Here is a 23,558-nt window from a genome sequence, read left to right as displayed (position 1 = left end):
TTCTAACTAAAATCTTATAGTGCCGAGCTGTTTCTCTTATCTTAGCAGATGCACACACTGCAGTCTCTGTCAAGTTTAATGTATTATTTACTACAAAGCCAGTGAAGAGGAAAAATATATCACTAATTATCCTATCACTGGCCCAGTTATGAAATTCTATATTAACCCAGTTCCCAAGGGAAACCAGGTTCCACATGATTCACCTTGTCAACCTTACTAGGTATTTAAAGATGTGCTGGTACCATCAGACACATCATTCAACCCAGGTAATATGTTTTCAGATTGTATCTAATTGCATTCTCATTTGTTTGGTTTTTGGAAACTGAATGGATACACAAAACCATGTCTTCAACACAAATGCGGCCTTACAGATCATTAGTGAGAGGGAATCTATCTGTGATCATACCACTGTAATTCTAATTTATGATGAATATTCTTTTACCAATCAAAGTACTTACAAGCTAGTGTAGTGTAGAGAAAAATAATGTGGCTATTGAAAGATGATCATGCTTTATACCTTGCCACTTTTTAAATATTAAAATAGTGCTAAACCAGCCATTTTAGTTACTTTTAAAGACAAAAACACAATAAAGAGACTCTCGCGCACTGTTTTTTAGATGTTTTCTCACAGCCTATTCATTTTAGATCTCCCTCCATTTTTAAATCAGTTTGATTAGACCCTGCATTTAGAACTACACAAGTATCCAACCTGTATAGGGTTTTAATACTGTGTTCAATCACAGTATCAACTTTTATGACCTGGATGTACGAGGAAAGCATTTTAATCTGTATTTTATTTCAGTCCCCTTTCACAAGTCTTTCTTTATTGCTCTTTCAAAGGGCACTCTACATACATTCACCCCAGATGCTTACAACTGCAATAACGTTAGTTTAATCAATACACTGGTTGTAAGCCTCTGCTGTGAATGGTTTTGCTATTGCTTTTGCAGGATCTCAGTTGCTTGCAAGGTAATCCTGGTTTTATTGAATAGCATCACATAGGGGTGGTATTGGGACCGGTTTAAAGCCACAGGCTTCTCGGCAAGTACAATTTGTCAATGAATAAATTAATAAATAGTGTGTTTCGGAAAGAGAAATACATTCTTCTCTTAATTTTCATCACCCATACTGTGGGTGATTGAAGATTAGAAATAATGAAAGACTGTGATTTTCACCCAAACCCTCACAGCAAGGAAGATAATCCCAGAAGCAAAACGTCTGAAAGTCCTTTATCAACCTCTATTCGTTATTTATAATAATGTACACCCTTGTTAAAGAATCATCCAAATGCTTTTTTTTTTTTTTTAATTCAGTGACTAAACTCGACATTATCAAATATAGTGATTACCCAACATGGTATATTCAGCACAAACAGCAATGCCTCTTGCTGTTTCCATGGCGACGCATACAATTTATTATTTTTTTTTTTTTTTTACACCACCAAGTTTTAATCGGCAGCAATTAAAGATTCCAAAGGTCTTTGTTTCTTAGTATATTTGATGAATAAAATATTACACACACACACACACACACGTCACAAACACTCACACACACACACACACACACTCACACTCACACACACACACACACATACCCAAACCTTATTGAGATATAAATAATGTTTGTTCGCCATGAAAGGTTACATTTTTATTTTTGCCATGGATAAATTAGATGAAAGCGGTTACACATATGCTAAAAATGGCTGAGCTGTAAAATGAATATATCAAGATAATCCTCATTGTGTAAGCCTAATCAGTTCAAAAGCTTAATGCTGTTATTAGTTTCAAGTACCCAGGGCAGTGTGTGTCAGTGCGGAAGCAGCAATAATACTTGAAGCAATAGTAATCGTGGTGGGAGTCCATTGGTTTGCTCTGCCACAATAAATCAAAAGCTTTATCCAGTTTTTTTTCACACAATGCTGTTGTTGGGTCTCTAATATAGTTTATGTTATTTACTCTGATACCACTTTGCTTTTTATTTATTTATTTTTTTACAGTATTTTTTTTTTCTGTTCCACGTCCCCAAAGATTTTTCCATACTCCTCCATGGGGAAGGTTAACATTAAAAATAAATAAAAGTAGAAGGATGATTTTGTCAATAGGTGTTTAATTTGGTATTTCCCCCCTTGCTCTATCTTACCAGCAGCTGTCAATTCTCAAGTCGCTCTCTCCTTAGCCGCTTCCCTGAGCAGTGAGGACCTAATCGTCGTGTGCCATTGACAAGACCGCATCACGTGTACTGATGTCTTCATCTCCCATATTGAATATCTTCCTGGCTGAAGTCTTTTCTTTTCTGTTTTGTTGTATATATCTTACCCCTAACTCTGCAGACGACATCTAACAGAGTCTGAGAGCATCACTGGATTCTTCTTTCCCCTGGGAGGGAAATTCACACAAGTCAATCTGAACATGGTGTGCAAACCTGATAGATGAAAGACAATGCTCTGGAAATGGGTTTGAAAATAAATCAATATTGATTAATACATGAGAGCTCGATTTCAAATACTGCATTAGCTTTGTCAACAAGTCCTGGGCTGTTAAGTGGATTTTGGTTGCATTTTGTGGAGAGGGCTGTGAAAATGTCTATTGGGTTTGAAAATACTGTATATAAAAACATACATAAAACCACAAAACCTTAACAGCTGGTTTAAATAAAGATGTTTTGGTTAAAGGGTTAAACCAAGCTCTGGGGAAGCAGTGCTTGAAGGGATCATTGAAGTCTTAAACTAGCACGTCATAGGATTCTCTTATATTATGTGCTGCTACTCAAGAAGTATTTGATGATGGCAGGCTTTCATTTAAAAAAAAAAAAGGTATTGTATTTAGCATCCAACTTGAGTACGTCCTGAGTCTCTTTCAGCCTCTTTTCTGAAGTGCAGCCAGCACACATTCATCTCCACTGTCACAGGAGCTGTGTCAAAATAACTGACAATGTTATCTGAAGGTTGGACTTAGCATTACAACTTTGGAATAACGAGAGAGAGAAAAAACGCAAATAACTTGCAGTCTGTACTAATGGAGAGAGAAGCATGAGTGAGGTGATAGCTAGAAACCAGTGGAAGAAAGGAGCTCAGTCTAGAGAACAGGTAATCTCTGGTAGCTGTGGCGAACTAGCAGATATAAGATAAGATAAGAAAGTAAATGACATAATATGTAACATACACAAATTAGAACGTATAGTAGTCCTGATGTGATATAGCAATCTGAAATGTCTTGGTATCCGAGTTTGTATCAAATTACATCACTTTAAGATTCTTACTGCTACAATTATTCTTATTTAACTATATACAAGAGCCCTATAATGAGAATACTAGTGTTAGTGTAATGGCATTATGGGGCAAATGGCAGCCATGACCGTACCGCCTTATAACCTGTTCCACAGTACAAAGAGCCGCCTTATAAAGGGGGAGCACTGTATTAGAAAACATAGAGTACAGGATGTTGTAAGACAACAAGCTGATTTCAAACCCCACGAAGGTTCAGATTACCTGCCCACAAGTTTGGTGATTGAATGGTGGAGCTACAATGCAATCTAACGTCTGACACATTAATACGAATCTTTCACTGAAGAACTTCAACATTTCTTGTACGTGAACAATACCTGAGATGGAAAACCATTCTTTTAAGTGAAATGAAGCATTGTACAGTAAGTTAAATGGCGGTGGGTGGAGAAGAGGAGGGAGGTCAGCCTTTGAGGCTGAAGCAAATGGCTTTAGAGATGCTTTTGAAGCCTGGATCAAAGTACTGGAGCACAAGATTCAAAGCAATTAAGATGAGGTGAATGTAGGGTATCAGTTACTGCCTAATTTAAATTCAGGGTTCTTATCAGATCTGACAAATGAATTGCAGGGCTGCAAGCAGTTCTTTACAGGATGTAGTGTAATAAACATAACGACTATATCATTGAAAGCAGGTCTGGAGGTCAGGGTCAAAGGAAGCTATGTTGTGTTTGAAAACTAGGTTACTGCATTGTGAAGTAGCCATGAGCTGTATTTAAAAGGTATTGAGGTGGTAGCAAGGAAAAGTATCTCCGCTTATATAAAGCAAATTAGTTTTGCTGTCTTTTGAGAATTAAGGCTGATTCTTCCTGTGTTCATAAGCGAATGTTGCTGAGTAAGTCTGCCGCAGCTGGTAATGATGTGAATTTAAATCTATACCACTGCTCAGCTCTCTACCAGTGAGTGAGACAGAGCTTCCAGAAATGTTTAACTCCTGCCTCTCCTGCATCTGCAAACTTAACCCTAATACAAAAAAAATAATTTAAAGCTTTTATTTACTCCTGATGCAAAACCTAACCTTGCTCCTTGTATAGTCTGTGGAAGATTGCTCTTTGAAGAGTTTGTGCTTTATATTATGATTCATATAGTTCTATCCCCCTCACTATCCTGTCAGTCCCCTAATTCAGCAGGGCTGTTTTACAGGACTCAGAAGGTACAGAGATGGAAGTTTGTGTTTACAGTAATAAAGCCCCCTTTGTCAATTGTTAACCTATACAAATACCTCACTGAGACTCTAATTATACTTGTATTTCTGTGAAGTCTGAACTTACAGTATTAGTTTTTCTCACTGGTTCTAATCACCAGGATAGCCTTTTCAAAGCACTTATAAAGTGGAAGTCTGCATATAATCACTAGTATTAATAATTACCAGCTAAGCATTTTACAGTAAATGACTAGGGTCCAGTACCTCATGCAGGCAAATGAATCAATTACACACTGACCATTGTCAGTGTCATTAACAATGCACTTTTCTATACTAGAAAAGACGTTAAGTACATTATTTATGAGATGACAGTAGCGTCTTCATAGTCAATGCTAGTTATATCAGCAGAAGAGCAACACTAAAGTAGCATGCTGCTTATAACATCTTTTTGTTTCTTTGTATGCATGGATTTAGTGTTCGATTTTCACAAACATGATTTGAATGTTTTGCTTAAAGAATACCTGTTTTGTTTGTCTTCTGTAAAATGAGTAATGTGTCCACAGCACAGCAGACATTTGAGGAGGATGACATAATTTAACATTGAATCCAAGAAACGGTCCATCAAGTGATGCACATGTCTTGATGTGATGTGCTCCCATGTTACAATTTCACTGTAATTTTAGTGAGATTCTTTGAAAGGGCTAATTTGAAATTGGAAAGGAGATTCGTTACATAAATTGCTTTTTACGGTCAGTGTGCTGTTACAGTTATTTTACATTTCATAAATAATAACATCAGTCCTTTTAGTGTTACTAAGTGACTGCTTCATATTTAGATTAATTGCATGGTCTTGGACAAACAATACAAATGGCTGGATTGTAAGCTTTTTTTTGGGCTGCGAGGTCAACGCAGATCAAGTGTTTGTAGGGGAGGACGGGGGATGGGGGACGGGGGACGGGGGGAGTTTGTGTGGTTTTCGACTTGTTTCTGATGATCTAGACAGGGACCCCTGCCAGGAGTCAGCCTATGGAATCTTCAGTGCTGAAATTAGAACCTTTTCCTTATCCACAGAACACTCCCACTGACAGCTCGGCAAGCGTACCTCAATCCTGACCTCAACACCCCCTGCAATTCACACCTGTGGTTCTCTTGAGCAGAGGCTGGCCATTGTACTAATTATTTGTGTTTGTCAGTTTTCTCATGTGGAGTAAAGTCTTCCGGGGGCCTGTATAAAAAAAACTCATTTGACTCAAAACCAGCGTAGATACCAAAGTCTATTAATTTGATCTAACTATGGCACCGAAATACACTAAAGAAACTCTAAAGAAACGTGCACTGTTATGTGTTTGATTGTCATAACATCGGTACATAATAAAATTATGTTTTAGTTCTAAAAAACTATTTAGGTCTGCCGCTACATAGAATCCAGTCATTTGCCAGCCTTGGAATATTACTCAAACTGCACGGTTTATACTTCTAGCTACTAAACTGTCAGTAAATGAAAGACATATATTAATATGCGAAGAGTTACACTGCAACTTTTTAAATTCCACAGCTTCCCCACATCTGGCTCTATGCTGTGCAGTGTATTAGATGAACATTCGGAAATGCATTATCAGCATTTTTCTTTGCACACATAGGAAGCAATTCCTTTCCTGACAAAAAATACATGCTTATTATTACCTGTCTTATTAAATACATGCAAAAATATCTTTCTATAAAAATTCGAAGCTATATTGTAGATGGCTTCGGCGGCTGAGCAGCTCATTCTTTTGTGTGTGTGGTTATTCACATCAGAAGAACATTTCTATATACAGTATCTAAAATAACTCTGGTGTGTTTTGATATATCTGTATTGTTCCATATTTTTATATATCGTTTTCATACACCAGTTTAATAAAGGTCAACCTATGGTTTTACTCATATATGCAAAGGTCTTTCCTGGCATCCTTATCCTCATTTTTGGACCATAGTGCAGTGAATTGTTGCCACCTGCTCTCTGAAATCTTGGAATCAGACCAGTGCCGTAATGGAGCTGCTAATTAAATGTCATCTAGAAAGATTTACTCTTGCTATTTAGAATCGGTGGAGCAGAATTATAATTATTAACTTAACAGAACAATTCAATCGTAACTACCATACAATGCTCAAATGAGCGTTTCAACAAAATACATGATTTGGGCAGATTGCTGTGTATATTTCTGTTCAATTTTGTAATTGTACCTAAGAGTAGGCTTTCTGTGGCTTTAGAAACTCATGACTTTTTTGTTTGACTAAATAAGGTATTGTATCATGGAATCTCTTCCAGGGAGTTTGGAGTTCATTATGTTTTCTCTTAAAGCTGGAGATATTGTTTGTTTACTAGTAATGTTTTTCTATTCAGGCTATGTTATTTTTGCTGTGCAAGTCTCATGATAAAGTAAGAGATGCTATCAAAAAACCTCCAGATATGAATACGCATGACAACCTTAACAAACTAAATGTGGATTTCTGAACAAAAGAAACAGAATTCTCTTATTATACAGAGCTACCTTTAATCAAACTCATATAGTTCAAGAACACTGAACACATTGTTCTAGCAGATATTATATTAATGTATGTGGAGTAGAAAGCTGTGCAATCCCAGTTTGTCAGAGAATGCTTTCAGGTTAAACTCATTCCTAACTTCAGATTCCAGTAAAACAAATAGGAGTTTACATAACTGAATTTAGAAATGATTCCAAAAACCTTGCATTACATATACATGGAAGAAAGGGAGAGAATGGGGTGGGACAATGAATGAAATTTGTACTGAGGGAGCAGAGATTTTGTGAACAGTATAACACAACCCAATGCAGCATCTCTCTGAACAATATGTTGTGCCATCTGTTATCATCGGATGTAGGCTTTTTCTAAAGAAGCCATCCTCTAAATAAGTATGCTGTCAATTGTAAAATGCATGTATTACATGCTCCGTCCTGACTAATACCATTAAATTTAATGATGAATTTCACAGTTCCGAGCAATAAATAATTTCTGCTCTACAAAACTACAGCTGAATCTACTAATGGCATATATTAGTGCCAACTTGATTTTATTCCTTCATTACCAAATCGAAAGGCTCTTTTGACTACAATCTTGGTATGTGCTTTGAACATCAAATGATTTTTACAAGGCACAGGATGATGCATGTTAGTGAAAGGAAAATCAAAACTGTAAGTATTTCAAAACATTTTAGGCATTTTATTTTTGGAATCCTTCGGAATCTTAGGAAACCTATTTATGAAAAGTCCAGCTAAAACTGTCTTGCAAACATCAGATCCTTACTTCAGGATTAATAACATAAATGATATACATATTGTAACTGTTTTAAACTGGAAACATGTAAAGGCTGAATTTGTCTGTTTTTTCATCTTCCTCTATTTGGCATTCCTCTATTTAAACAAGCAGCTCGACAATTATGAGGTTCAAAGGGCTGGCGTTCCTAACAACTATTAATGTTCCCAATCCATCCTCATGATGTGTGCATACTTAACATGAACTAATCCTATACAAGCATGCTAAAAATACCCCTTCCTAGTTAGACACCCACATGGCATTTTATATCAACCTTTCCATTCACATTTAAAGAATGTGATTCAAGGGAACACATTTCTCCTACTTGATCTACAGAATTGCCTTTCTGTTGTAGTTATATGTCGAAAGTTTCCTTTTGGTTGCAATCCTTTTTTTTTTTTTTTTACAGAGCTGTTGCATAAAAGTGCTTCGTGCATGTACTGTAAATGCTTTTTTTTCAGGATCTAGGATACATCTGCTATAGCTTTTGGAGTCTGTACTATATACTACCTAGAGTTTACCAAGCAATCATTAATCTTATCTGCACTTCTATTAGCTACACAGGTCTCAAATATCCAGTTTAAAAAGAAACATGTTTTAGCAGCTGCCTTATTCTCGGGTTATCTTTTTGAGTTTTGAGGCTCCTGGGACATTTCACCAGTGTGATAGCACATTCCTGACTGAAAGCATGTCAGCCATTAGAGGAAGCAGCTGAATGTTTATTGACAGGAAAGAAGCCAGTGAAGGGGACAGTTTCACTCTCCAAGTGAAATGAGCTGGAAAGTACGAGACGGTCTAAAAGCATGGTAGTGTACTATCAGATTGGGATGTTTTCAAATGGGCAGCAGTGTGGAGTAGTGGTTTGGGCTTTGGACTCTTGAGTGGAGGGTCGTGTTGGTTCAATCCCAAGTGGAAGACACTGCTCCTGTACCCTTGCGCAAGGTACTTTACCTAGATTGCTCCAGTAAAAACCCAACGGTATAAATGGGTAATTGTATGTATAAATAATGTGATATTTTGTAACAATTGTAAGTCGCCCTGGATAAGGGCATCTGCTAAGAAATAAAATAATAAATGAAAATAGTTTGCTGTAACATGTGTTTCTTTCAAAACTGCACATGTCAGACCTATACAAATGACTTGCATGCAGTTGTTAGCTGCAATTTAAGGGCTTTGTAAAGCACTTTCTAACTTATTTTGTATCATTTTTAGGTTATAATATCTATAAAAATGTTTCATTAGTTTGCATCGGATTTCCTAGTAGTTTTCATTTTCACATGTCCTAATTGAAAACCACTAATACCAATACAGTTTGTATTACTTTATCAAGATAATATTAGTAGGTTAATACCAGACTGAAAAATAGCAGTCCCAGAATGTATTATGATCACAATACGATATCTGAATACTATTAACATCAAAGGATACACTTTCTTCCAAGGCATATGATATATGAATTAAAGCTTTATGGAGGTCACAGTACTTGTTTCAGCCTGAAACATGGAATACGGAATCTACTTACTAATTAACAGTAAGACTGAACTTGTATCTACCATGGCAGAGTAAGGAGTCATGTACAGTAATTAACTTGTATCTACCATGGCAGTAGGTAGGTATACCATCGTTGTGTCAGTATTCATTTTGTTTCAGGTCACATTTTAACTCAACATAATTTAATATCTATGTTATGCCAACCTACTGAATTAAATGTACCTGCAGTATTTGTGTAACCTTGAGTCAAAATTAGGATTATGTCAGATCAATTTTCTTTTTTTTTTTTATTGTTGACTGATTTTAAACTGAGTCAAAACAGTCAAATAGATCCATCCACTTGGATGACTTGATAGTTTGAGATGACGTATCATGACAAGTTCTATTTTAGTCGTCAATTCAAACTTTACATGAAAGCACTTCAGAAGGTTAACGGATTTCATTTTGCATACCAATGCAGCTACAATGTTTCTGATAATAATAATAATAATAATAATAATAATAATAATAATAATAATAATAATAATAATAATAATAATAAAGAAATACACATTTGAAACCCTTAATAAATTGTTAGTTTGCTGTAAACAGTTTGTTTTCTTTTTCAGGTTTAGGTATTGAAAGCTATACTGGGAGAAAATGTCTGGAACAGGCTGTGTCTTTAGATGTGATAAGTGAGAATACATTGCAGTGAACCAACATGGCCTAATGCAGAGTTGTCCCCCCATTTTTGGTAGAAAAAGACCCAAGACATCCTTCAAGAGCCTCATAGCTATGGCCAAAACTTTTACATCACCTAGAATTTTAGGATTGAAGCACAATTAAAAGAAAAAAAAAACATAATGAACATAATTTAGATATTTTATTTAACATAATGTAATCAAAGAAACTACAAAATGATATCGCAAAATTCTACCGGAAGCCATAATAGTAGTACAGTATTTCAGGTTAAATTTTGAAATGTCACATTTTTCAATTTGTGTCAGTTTTTCAGTAAGTATATGGAAAATTACAGATCGGTATGTAATTCAGTATGTTAACTTAAAATTAATCAGCAGCTTTCATTCGAGTTTATGAAGCAAAATTAGCTAATTCTGTAGGGTGATGCAAAACCTTTGGCCATAGCTGTTTAAATTTAAAACCAGAAGAGACAGGTTGTATCGCACTTAAAAGTAATATACTGTAACGAGTTGCTTCCTGAGATCAATTGAACCCATCTTTGCAAGGTAATTTCATTTTTTAAAGCTTAAAATAAAGCATTGACACTCCAACGAGCTTGATTATAATAAGAGTTAAGGGTTCTTTCTCTCACTGGTGTCATGAATACTACTCAAAGGGATTGAGTCCCATTCAACTCAAATGCCTACCATTTAAGCCTCTTACTCACAAGACGTTGATCACTCCAGTTGACATGATGGCTTCAACAATAAAAATGAAAAAAAATGGCTCAAAGTGGTCTTTGACGGTTGGTCTGGTCTGTTTTTTTTTTTTTAATCCTAATTTCTCTGCCTCCTGTATTGTCTTGCTGTTTGTTTTGCTGCTGCTGCTGCTTTCAGCATGTCCCAGTGATCGAGGGGCTTGTGTGGACTAATCACGAGGAACAGTTACCTATACATTGTATTGATATTGACATTGTACACACGCAGGGATATTTAATATCTCTATGTAGCAAGATTGATATGCCCCTTTAAGAAAACAGGTCTGTGCTCAGAGGGTCAAGGGTTATTTAACTGGGGCTTGCCTCATTTGCAACACTCGATTTAAAGTAGAGAGTGTGCAGTAGGCAATCCCCAGTTACTCTTATACAAATGTCCCATAGTGAAAGCACAGTGTAATAAAGCATAGGTAAGCATTGTGAAGACCAGCGAAGTATAGTAAAGTATATTAATAAACATGGCAAGCCAGGATAAACTATGGTAAATGCATAGTATAACCATGGGACAAGAAAGGTAATGACATGTTGACCTTACAGTGGTACCCAAGAAAACCCTGTAATGCAAAGTGGTACGATCTTAGCAGGAAGAGAGAGGAACAGCAAAACAGCATTTACTGTGGAGGTACCTCTTTTAGCCAATCTGACAGAGCATTCATCTTCCGACCTCAGGGTCTTGGGTCTAAATCTCCCCTCAACGCTATGCTGTTTAATAATCGTATGCCATCAAGCTGCAGTGGGCTAGAAACCTAGTTTTACTTCAGGGGAATAGATCTCTTTCCATTTGCCTTCTCTTGACAAGAAATCATTTTATCCCAGTAATATAATTGACTGCATTTGAAGATACCTATTTCGTAAAAGCATGGATGTACATAAATGACCTTGTCTCAGATGAGAGTTTGATTTATAGGGTGGTAGATGGATCATGTCATGTCACCCCACTCCCAGCTGATTGGGTCTGCACCTTTGACCTTTAATGTCAAGCAGTGAGATTTCAGATTTCAATTATAATTCAGCAAATGAATGCAATCTGTAGTGTATTGCTCTTTGTCACACCATGGACCCCATTCGCTACCATGCAATCATTCCCATGTTGTGGTGCTGGAAATGCTGCTATTAAACCAACATTTACTAGTAGCAAAGTCGACACTCAATTATCAGAACTCTTCTGGCAACACACATTGGGGGGTGGAAGACATTTACGTCATTAGCTTCCTGTTGTTTTCTGAATGAGAAAACAACCCAGGAATTGAATTCAAGTATTCCCAAATTGTTTATTTGTAGTTCTGTAACATTAAAGAGCGTGTTTATCTTTTCAGAAAAAAAATGCAGATGACATTTCGGAGTAAAAAAGCTTTGCAAAATTGCATAAGGATGTATTGAACATACTTATAATTATAGACCGAAATAAAATATGTTTGGATAATCCAGTTCCGGATTCTTGTTTTTAAATAACTGAGAGGCAGTTGCATTAAAAATGCAATTTATACAGTACTCTACTTATAACACTGTTATTCTATTTAAGCTATGTATAATTGTAGGGTAAGAATAGTGGCTCACTGAATCAAAGTACTGGTAATTGTTTAACCAAGCTGTGTAATTCCTCACTATATATATAGGTTCTCAGCATTCCTCTCCACCATGGCTTTTAAATTCCATTACTTCTCACTCCCTCCTCTGCAACAGCCTCTTTTAGAAGGTTGGATGCCTGGCCTCTTTAGAGGGCACCTCCCTTATTTCATGGACCATGGACCAATATGAAATCCTCCAAGCACATAACCAAACCTTTGGAGATATTTTGGAGTGGGACTCACTCATTTGATTTTTTTGGCATGCATTTTTGACTGTAGTCTCCTTTTCTTAACCATACAGCTCAAGGTGTGTATTGTGTGTATTTGTCATTTGCTTTGCTGCTAAAAAAAATAAATAAATAAATAAAAAGAGAGAAAAGAGAGAGACGCGTATTACTGCTCTGTTGCAACCGCTGTTGAGTCAACATCGCTGGGCTGACTCGGCCCACCCACTCGGTGTGCAAAAACCCTACCCATCAGCTTCTGCTGTGTGTGAGTGTGTGTTTGTTTTTCTCTGCTTTGCAGTTAAAAAAAACATGTGCTTCCTCCACTGTGCCTGATTTCAGCACACTGTAGAGTAGACCCCACGGATTCATTGACCCATCCACCTCAGTGCGTTAGGTCTTAATATAAAAATAATTTAAAAAGTCTCTCTTTATTTTTCTTATATACTTTCTGTAGGCTGTGCTCCACACCACTGCAAGCTACGCGCTTCCCCAGTTGTGTGACTGCACGCGGTCAAGACTAGACACCCGGCCCAGTACCCTCCCCTCTGTGCTTTCACCCTCAGCGCCCTCGTGCTTTGGCGCCCTCGTGCTTAAACGCTCTGTGCTTCAGTGCCCCAGAGCCTCTGTGCTTTGGTGCCCTCGATGCTTAGACGCTCCCTGCATCAGTGCCTTCGTGCCCTTGGTGCCTCGGCACCCTCTGTGCTTGGACACTCCATGCTTCGGTGCCCTCAGTACCTCAGGGCTTTAGTGCATTGGTGCTTAGGCACCCTTAGTGCTCAGACGCTCCGTGCAAAGGTGCTTTGCCCCGGCACGTCAAGATGTCGAAATTCCAACCTTGCACGTCCTGCGGAGGGATGCTTCCCCCAGAGGATTCTGTATCAAGTGCCTGGGTATGCAGCACTCCTCCTCCGCCTTAGGGGACGAGACGTTCTGTTCAATCTGCGCAGTGTCCCAGCCACGGACCCTGCAGGAGGCTCGCCGAGTTCATCAGCCATCCAGCTGGGGTTACTTCATATGAGCCCAAATCAAGCGTGGGTCAATGCCTTCTGGGTCAATGCCTTCTGGCTACATCCCAAACGCGACAGACACCATTGGCTGACCATGTCTTGTGTATGCTGGGAAGCCCTGTGCTGGTGGAGGCAAGCCTCTCGCCTGTGCGAAGGCATAAGGATGGGAGTGGTCCACAGCCGTCAGATGGTGAAGGACGCATCCAACTGGGGTATGGTCTGGGCAGGCAGAGGAGTCTGTGGGTCCTGGTTGGGTCGCTGGACATCCTTGCACAAAAATGCACTGGAGCTGCGAGCGGTTCACCTCGCTCTCCAGCATTTCCTTCCAGTGCTCCAGAGGACTACATGTCAGTAGTAGCATATGTAAATCGCCAGGGAGGACTTCAGTCCCTGAGGTTTCACAGTTAAAATGGAAAATTACATTTATTCTAAATATGATAGGATGGAATAGATTTTTTTATTGAGTTGTATAAGTCAGTACCCCTGACATCAGTACATTTATTTGCTCACAATACATTAACTGCATTCAAATGTTTTGCACAGGCAAGCCAGGTTTATATTTCTAACTTGTTTTCTCTCTTTATTGCAGGAATCTGGGGAAATCAGGACTTAGAGTATCGTGTTTGGGTCTCGGTGAGTAAAATTAATTTAAATTATTTGTGGCGCACAGAATTAAAGTAATGCTAATTAATTCAGGGCTGGATGTTGTAAGTGTGCCTAAATTCCCCCCCCTGTAAGAAACATGGCCCATTTAGTTTAAAACTAATTAACCTTTTTAATTGTTTTGTTTGAACACGATACCGCTGGTAAAGGTTATAGGGAATCTGGTGTCGATCTCTCGGGGTTGAGCAAACTGGCGAGTTCAGCATTTATTTTAGAAAACATGCTACTTGAAAACCGAAAGTGTAATCAATTCAGAGCTATCAAAAATGTGTGTCCAGAACCATGTGATTTGATTAAGTCTTTAACACTTCCTGGTGCAGGTCAATTGAACTGTAGTAACATGTCCTAGCACAATTAACTTTACAATTTTAAATAATTTGAAGGTTTGGTAACATTAAACTATTTAAATCAGGAGATTGCAATACTTTTATAACTAAAACTATACCTAAAAGGGAAAGCTAAAATTCCTTTCTCAGAGACTTTCTGGATTTGACTAGAGTAGCAGGGCAGAGGGCTGGGCTCGTTTCCATTTGTGGTTTTAGAGTTTTTATGACCTGGGGACGGAATCACACAGCACTGACCGTTACACCAGTCTAAACCACATAAGTGGATCTGCCCTGAATCCCACAAAAAAATTGTTTGAGAATCTGAATATTAAAGATTTAAATATTTGTAATAATTGCAAATCTCCCTACAGTATGTCCCCATATAGTATGTCTGATTGTTTGGCGTCATTGTTTTCAGTGGCTATACTCGAAATGTGTCTGTGTCTGACCTAAATAAATGCTAGAGTGGTAAATGCTTTTGAATGGCATTCCCAAAGCATAAGGTTAAATCCCAGATGAACTAAAAAAAAAAAAAAAAAATTCAAAGTCCAGTAGCTTGTGAACAGTATATTTAATCCCAACCTAACCCCCCCCCCCCACCCCCCCAACACACACCCTTCAATATGCAAGGTTGGGTAACATTCTGTAACAATTTCTAGCTTATTACCTCTGCCATTATACTCTTCGATTATCTAGATTAAATTGACTGACAGGTCAGTGTTGTATTTGGCTCTCCGTTTGTTTGTTTTTTAATCCGATGGGCGCTGTGCCACTAAAGTTTGCTGAAAAGCAAAAAAGCAAGATAGCAGATTAATGGGTACATCTCAATATGCAGCAATTAAATTGATTGCCGTTTCTTCCGTTTCCATGTAACTATAGATTTTTGGAGATTTTAGTTTGATGAGCAGAAAATAATAAGCCACTACTGTAGACCAGGTGGCAGGGTTAGTTAAATCAGGTTTTCCCAATCCTGGTCCTGGGGGACCCATGTGTCTGCTGCTTTTCATTCCAACTGAGTTCTCAATTACTTAATTGAACCCTTAACTGAACTATTCATTAGCTTAATTAGACTTTTTTAATTGTTTTCAGTTTTTATACAGTTGAAGATTTCAAGTTAACTATACCATTTTATAAGTAACTTGAAATCGACAACTTTTTAGGTGCTGAGAACGATTAAAAAGGTCTAATTAAGCACATTATTAGTTCAATTAAGGGTCTGATTAAGTAATTGAGAACTCAGGTGGAATGAAAACCTGCAGACACAGGGGTCCCCCAGGACCAGGATTGGGAAACCCTGGGTTAAATAACCTTCACATGTGTCAAAAGTGCTTTAAACCAAGCATAGCTACCCACGATTGGTTGCTGATAAATGCGAGGAGAATCTCTTACGATGCCAGCCAATAAACTTGTGACCACTAAAATTCACATGAAGCACCACATTTTGAAAAATCAAAATTAATTACAACATCTAAAGCAGCTCCATAGGTGCCTAGATGTTAAAGGATAGCTGGGAAAACATTTCAAATACACAGCTATACCTCTCCCAGAGATGCCTCACACCACAAGGGAATCGGCATCCTTAAGATAATTAATCATTGGCTGTAACGCACAGAAGAGTTTTTTCAGATGAGTTTCCAGAAGCAGGATAATCTTCTGTACATCATGCTGTGTATAACATGCCTGACTGCCTTCGGGTACACCTCACTACCCAATTAAAACAGCATAGTGGATTATGCAGAATACTTGAACTGCACACTTCATACTGTAGATAACCATGTGGAACAACAGCCACCAAATCATATGATAGAATAAACAAATATTTGGATAACCTTATTTCCATATGTGTGTTTTTTTTTTTTTTAAGATATTCAACAATAGGTGTATGTCAATCAGATGCAGTAATGGAACACTGCAGTGGCATATACAGTACACAGAAACAGCAAAGACATCTCCTATGTTTTATTTTTTTTTTTAAAAAGATGCATTTTAAAAGATTAATCAACAACCTAGAGGACTCACACTTTGTTTTAGCTCCGGCTGATTAATTAGTTAGGTCATGCTGCCCCACCCTCTCATATCCATTGGGTTGGGGATGTCGGGCAATTCCTTAAACTAGAAAATATTTAATTCACACTCTGGAGATGCACAGGAAAATCTTTTATTTTTGCTCATTTGATAAACACTGCTGATTGCTGTACATAAATGTACTTGTTTTTACATTACAAAAACAATAAACAAAGGTTTTTTTTGTTTTTAATGGTTTGTGCTGTGATAAACCTCCTTGACAGAACCCAGCTGAGCTAGAAGTACAGTAAGAACATTATTATGATAGGATTGGTTGTTAAACATTAAAAACAAATAATTATTGCATTTAAACCTGCAAAAGAGAATGATGGAAAACAGATAGAAATAGATTAACTGGCGATAAATGTGGCACAAACACTACTTTTTGCAAGACGGGGTCGATAGTCTGTCAAGAGAATCTTGTGGGTAGTGACAAATAAAATATTGCTCTGAAATCTCATTCATCATTTCTATATAAAAAAAAATGTAGAACACGTGTTGAGAGTTCTTGCATGAAATAACTTTTTTTGTATTCTGCACTGCATTTTGGAATTGATCTTGTGTTCATTCAAATCCGTCAACAGAATAATTATGCGTTGATCAGCAAATGCAGAGCTTGACTTTGGGAAAGTCATTTTCTGAATGAATCTGTTTTTAAGAGTTTAGTTTAGTAGAAAGGCTCCAGTGAACAGGACTAAGACAGCTGTGCGAATGCTGACAAATACTTGTAGCTTAAAATTGCTGTCCTTTGAAGAGATATGTGCGATTTTCTGGAGTGTCATCATGTCTATATAACTCCAAGCCCCAACTCTTTATCCTAAGTAAGGTGGAGCGGAGATGAGAGATACTGATACAATGGTAAGTAACTGACTGACTAAAATGCAATATTGTGTTCTTGCTGGTTTGGTGAAGCTGCCTGTTTGACTTTTTAAAGTGTGTTCACTGCGAATATATGCAAGTACGTTTATTTTTTGTCTGCTTCAAACATTTTAAATGGTTTACATGGGGGATATATTGGTTGGGAGTGTTCCGTCTATAGAGTTTTCTGTCTCAAATATTTTGGGAACTGTGAAAAATGAGTGTGTGTTTGGAATGTGTTCTGTTACAATGGCAGGCATTGATTTCACAAGCAAAAAATAAAATTTGCTTTCATCTTCTTGTAATTTACCATGAATAAAAAGGCATGTTATTTTCCTTACAGTATTTCACACTGTGAATTCATACTTTTACATACTTGCCAAGATTTGGAAACTGTCCAGCGGGACGCTCGTCTCGGGGTGGGGGTGTGGGTGGGGAGGAGGGGGGGGGGCAGTCATATGCATCATACACATGGGAGGAGTTATATGCAAAAAACACTCATTATCATATTATAGACGTATCCCACCCCCACAACTCAACAGGACCATCATAACAGTAAAAATAGATATAATGAAGCGAAAATGCAGTGAAAATGAAAGCAGCCATATTCAGCTGGAAACGAGGTATTCTCAGCATAAGATTTTAGTTTTGGTTTGAAGGCAGCAGGAGCTTAGCCTGATTTTTAATTTTTGCTTGACAGACGCCCTTATGCAGGGCGACTTACAGAGGTAACAAGTTATAGCTAAGAAATTACAATACAGCTAAGAAAAAAAAAAATAATGCAGCTTTTTAATTTGGGGATTTTTTTAGTTTCTGTTTGCACTTTTTTTGTCAAATGAAACAGTTTTTTTGCAATTATTGTGCACAGTGTGTTTGTTTCTGTAGGTTGTATGCATATGTGCTTTGTATTTGTAGTGTGTACGTTCAACTACTGTTATAAACTGCAAACAAAAATTTGCCTTGCTTCACTTGGCACCATACATTTTCAGTCTTGGCTACTTTGCTCTAGTCAGCGTTTTAATCGATTTAAATCATGTTTGTAATGTAAACTATTTCCTGTGACGTCAGACCTTTGGCACTTGCCTGTCCACCCGAAGTTGGGGCCCAACCAAATTTCTATTCCTAGCTACGCCCCTGCTTAGTTTTATGGTACCTTTTATATTACCTCTGAGACTAAGTAGCATACCTCAAGGTGAAGCATATTAAAAGCTTTTACAAAGCTTACGCCAGTAAATGAAAAAAAGATTATATGAATGCATAAAACACACACACACACACACACACACAATGCTAATAATAAGTGCGTTTTCAAACCTCATTCCTAAACCTTTCAAGTTGCAGGACATTTGTGTTTAGCTTTAGAGGTTCTTAAACATGGTGTGGGTTTGAGCGGGGGATCTGTCAGCAGCAGCCACTCAGGGACGCTTGGATTAAGAGTGTCATTGTAAACCAGTCTTTATTCCGTCAGGTACCAGAGGCCAAGTATTCTACCACTGATTTGGAATACAAAAAAAAAATGCAACAGCAAAGGCAATGCTCTTAGTCAGAGTGATGTTGTTCTTTTGAGGTAAATTTAGTGCTTGAGCAGGATAATCATGAGCAGAGACTGGAGACTGCAGGCTGACTGTCTGTCTGCGGGGATACGTGCGTCAGTCCATTGCACACTAGATGCGTTAATATCGTACAGCGCTGAGGTGCAGTAGAGACTTTGTAGTAAATATACCCGATTTCAGTATTTTAATAAAATAAGTACAATTCTGTTAATTCTTACATAATTTTGAACACAAAAAATGTTTAATGTAGTATAAACTTAATGATCAGCAAACGCTGATGGAAAACGTTTGCTAATTATTACGTTTCTACTAGACTACAATAATGTTGTTACGCAATATATATATATATATATATATATATATATATATATATATATATATATATATATATATATGTGTGTGTGTGTGTGGGTTGGGAAGCTAGCAATGAGTTACCGAAAATACTTTCCATCACTTTCATGTACTGCCGCTCTTTTCTGACCGTTAAGCCCTGACCGCTCTTGCCCTGTCACGCTTCTTTCTCTGATGTGTGTCTCCAGGTTAGGCCATTGTTTCTTTACTTCCTCGACTACAAACAATTGAAATAAAAAGTATATGCTTGAAATAACCTATACTGCACAAAATTCAGGGCATCAATCAACACATATCATTCATGCCCAAGTCCATGGCAATGTCTTTCCATATGTGTTCTTTTTTTACAAAGTCTTTGTAATCTTTGTTGGATTTATCATAAAATAATTTTTGTTTGGCGGCACACACAATTAGATTTTCCATTTTGTTCAGGGTACTGCAAGAACCCACGTGTCTACCCAGTCGTTTTTCATTGGTCAATGCCATTGTTAACAGATCGAATCGAACTTGTTTTGATTCCACAATTGACGCATCACCGCCATACGACAATTACGGACTCAGTGTGCAAGGTGCAATAGGGAATGCCCATGATAGTTTTTTTCTGTTTGGACGCACCTCAAATTTGGATGCATTATCAGATCCAGTGTGCAATGGCTTGAAGACTGAGGCAGTGCTGGATTTGCATTGCAGTGGCCTCCAGTGATTGCCGGGTAAAAGGATATTATTGAGGGTTCGGAAGGTCAGATTCTTCATGTTAACTTTTACCGCCACCACCAAGCCATATGCCTCTTTATGCCTAGGACCTTGCAGTTTCGCAAATGTTGGCAAACTACTGGCCAGCCCTGGTGGACAAAAACCAGCCCTACCGGTGTCTGATCAAGCTTGGCGCCTAATTAGTGTGGGTGACTGTAATGCATGAGGCTAAGCCATCCCCCCCAAGCACATCAGGATGGACCTTGTGGAATCCCCATCCAAGATCTGCAACTTGGCACAGCCAAGCACAGACATGTGCTCTCACCCAGGTTCCTCTGATATTTCCTATAGTTTATTTATTTATTTATTTGTATTACGTGTCTGCTTGCGTGTGTGTTTTTATATTTAAAAAAAAGAACAGGTGCTTTTTATGATCTGTAATCATCTTCAAGCGTGGAGAGATTAGTCCCTTGAAGAGTTTGTAAATTGCCAATGTCAAGTGGTAGAAAAAAAGACCTTTTCAGGGTTGAATGCAGAGAAGACAGCTCAGAGCTATTATGATATAATATAGGACCCTTGGCAATGACAATTTCAAAGCAACCTTGTATTAGGATTCCTTCAGACACTCATCTCACTCCATTTATAAGGATTAGCAATATTAATATTCGTTCTTCATTGCTTGAGGACCGTAAGATCATATATTTTATCGCTTAAGATTTATTGCTCTTTTACACAGTCAAGGTGCTGTTAAAATGACCCTACTATCCTGGACCTATATGTGTTTTTTTTTATTATTATTCTTTCACATGCCAGGTACTTGCATTCCCAAATGCAAGATCCCAACACTATTACCAATTTGATTGATTGTGTTGCAAAATATAGCATAAATTCAAATGAAAATTCAACCTGAATCTCTTATTAAAAAATGTCCTACACAGCTTAAAGCACAAAATATTGATTCAGCTGAGTGGAAATGCGTTAAAAAGAAGTCCCTGAATATTACACCAGTTTATTTGTGCAGCAAGCATGACTGAGCACAACCTGAGACCTTGATTCAGTTATGTATAGCTCGGACAGATCTTTGGAGTCAGACTTTAATCCAGAGGAAAATGCACAATAAATTAGTCTGCATAACAAAATAGACCCTTGGGGATCACTGAACAAGAATCTTCATCGGAGACATGAAATGAAAACAAATCTACAATGTCTTAAGCATCACAGCACATCCATTTCCATTGAAATGCCTACTTTTCCACCTCGGAAAACTGTGTGCTTTGCTTCCATTACTTTTTGCAGATAGCCTTTGATGATGATGCCGGTAATTCTGATAGAACTGGAGGCAGTTATAATGAACCTCGCCCTTGGGTAGACTGCTCAATCCACTCAGCAATCTTCCAGTCCACTTCTTGACATTATTCACGTCTGCCCTTATAGTAACCTTTCTCTCAATTCAAACCCATCATTGCATTGTGCTCTAGGGTTTTCTCCATTCCTTCAAAACACCTACTGTTTGTAACTTTTACCTTCACTGTGGAACCTTCATTCACTGTATATATATATACAAGCCTGGTAAGATTTCAGTATAATGTCAATTCTTTTTAATGATATTAATTTAAAAACGAACTGTGTACAACCAGCCACAATCAGACAACACCCAACAGCTGTGGGTTCTCCAAAGCAACATTGTTTTCAATTGATTGATAGGCCAGTTTGTGAAAGTCTTGTCACAAACATCAAGCCAGCTAACTGGAGTTTAGCCTGTTTCAGTGGGCATATTATATTGAAATGAATAGGCTATTAATGCAATATTCTTGTTGTGAGTGGGCGAGGACAAGAGCACTAAAATAGATTTGTCCTGGTAGCTCAGACCACAATTAGATTAATGCCAACATCCTTGCCCAAGATGGGGCAGGACATCCCTGGGAGACAAGCATGTCCCTTAAAATATCATCTTTGTGCACATCAGCACGACATGAGCCAGAGGATATGAAAAGCTATTATATTCTAGTAATGCACTTTTGTAGTGTACCATTTGTAAATCTATTTCAAGATGTAAGGAAAATAGCTCTTTATCAGCTGTGATTGCATTCCCTCAAAGCTGAACATTTGGGAAGTCCCTTCCATTACACCTGTGTCAATTTGGCTTCTGTTCAATCACACAGTCCTCTAGGGGCTCAATGTTACTTAACTGATGGAGTAAAGGACAAAAAAAACGGAAGCCTGTAGGGCCACAGTCCAGCATAACCCAGTACAACAGCACCCAGCTGTGTTCCCCTATCCCCCTAGAAAGTTGTCCAAATACAAAAGTTAAAGGGAGTGTGATTTTACAGATCATTTTTTAATGGATTGCATTGAAATAAAAGATTCTTGCAGATCTGGTAAATTGCTAAAAAGAACACATTGCGTATGCTGCCGTAGGAGACAGTAATTGAATACTATCCTATTTAAAATTGGAACCAAGGTAAAGTGCCGCCTTTTGTTTCAACAAAACATTACAGATGCATAAATGCATAAGCATAGCATCATCTATTGTTAGATAATATGAAAACAAAAATACCCAACATTAACCACAGTTATTTTTTTTTTTTTTTTTTTTTTTTTTTTAAGGAACTTGGGTTACATTTGGAGGTCAGATTTCAGACGAGGTAAGAGCGAATTTATAATTTATACATATGCTTTGATGTTTTCTGTATATCTAACAGACGCCACACACAACTGGAAACAGCTGCTGGAATCAAATAATCTTGTAAAAGTGAAGTGTGTGTTTACTTCTCCTTCCATAAAACACGTATCTTGAGAGAGTGAGTGAGAGATTTGCATGTACTGTACTGTACATTGTCCAGTCATCTCATTTCGGATTATTTCGCTCTGTAGCACACAAACTCTCTCTCTCACACACACACACTCACACACTCAATTTAAATGAATAAGAACATCATATTTCCTGTGTGTTTGGTTATATTGTGAACACAAACCTGTTCAGGTTCTGGTTTGTTTTTTGAAGCACTGTATGTTTCGTGTTACTGACTTAAATACAGGATAAAGCTTTACAACACTGAGCAATAGAGATTACTGTGTGGCCTTAGTCTCAAATTAATCACACTCTACTCCAATCAGGCACGCAATATAACTTGGGCTTGGTTGCTATAGACATTAAAGAAAGGTGTGGAAGGCAGATGAGGAGAAAATTGATTCAATTTCTCTTATAATGACAATTATTTTTTGTAGAAGAATAAGTTAACATTGTTTATGTAAAACACAAGTGTTACAACCTGCATTTTAAGATCTATCTGTCTTCTCTGATAGTTTAAATGATCTAGGTCTTTATCATCAACAAAGGCTTCCAATTGGTATAAGCCTTCCCCTGACAAATGAGCCTTAATACTTGGGAGACCTGGTACATGTATTGTTAACAGAATAGGAAGTGTATTATAAATTGATTGTCCGTAGGGTGTACGTATCGGATTTGGTTTAAGGTTTTATTTTTCAATTCCAAGCAAATACAATGCTGGAGTGACACAACAAATTCACTTAGGATCTTCGCAATAATCTGTATCATAAAAACTGATCTAAACCAATATATTTC

General features: G+C 37.6%; 1 protein-coding gene across 2 annotated transcripts in view; it reads left to right on the top strand.

The window, feature by feature from the left end:
- LOC117417349 (voltage-gated potassium channel subunit beta-1) overlaps nucleotides 1-23,558 on the top strand; it is a 56,039-nt gene that overhangs the window by 17,219 nt on the left and 15,262 nt on the right. For both annotated transcript variants that reach the window (XM_034029444.3, XM_034029445.3), the window contains exons 2-3: nucleotides 14,054-14,097; nucleotides 22,580-22,617. In XM_034029444.3, the coding sequence (XP_033885335.3) occupies nucleotides 14,054-14,097; nucleotides 22,580-22,617 (82 nt within the window). The remainder of the gene's footprint in view (nucleotides 1-14,053; nucleotides 14,098-22,579; nucleotides 22,618-23,558) is intronic.

The sequence above is a fragment of the Acipenser ruthenus genome, chromosome 12 (assembly GCF_902713425.1).
Source record: "Acipenser ruthenus chromosome 12, fAciRut3.2 maternal haplotype, whole genome shotgun sequence".
NCBI classification, from domain to species: domain Eukaryota; kingdom Metazoa; phylum Chordata; class Actinopteri; order Acipenseriformes; family Acipenseridae; genus Acipenser; species Acipenser ruthenus.
Note: the sequence above shows the minus strand (reverse complement) of the source record. Positions and strands in the feature narration are given on the sequence as shown.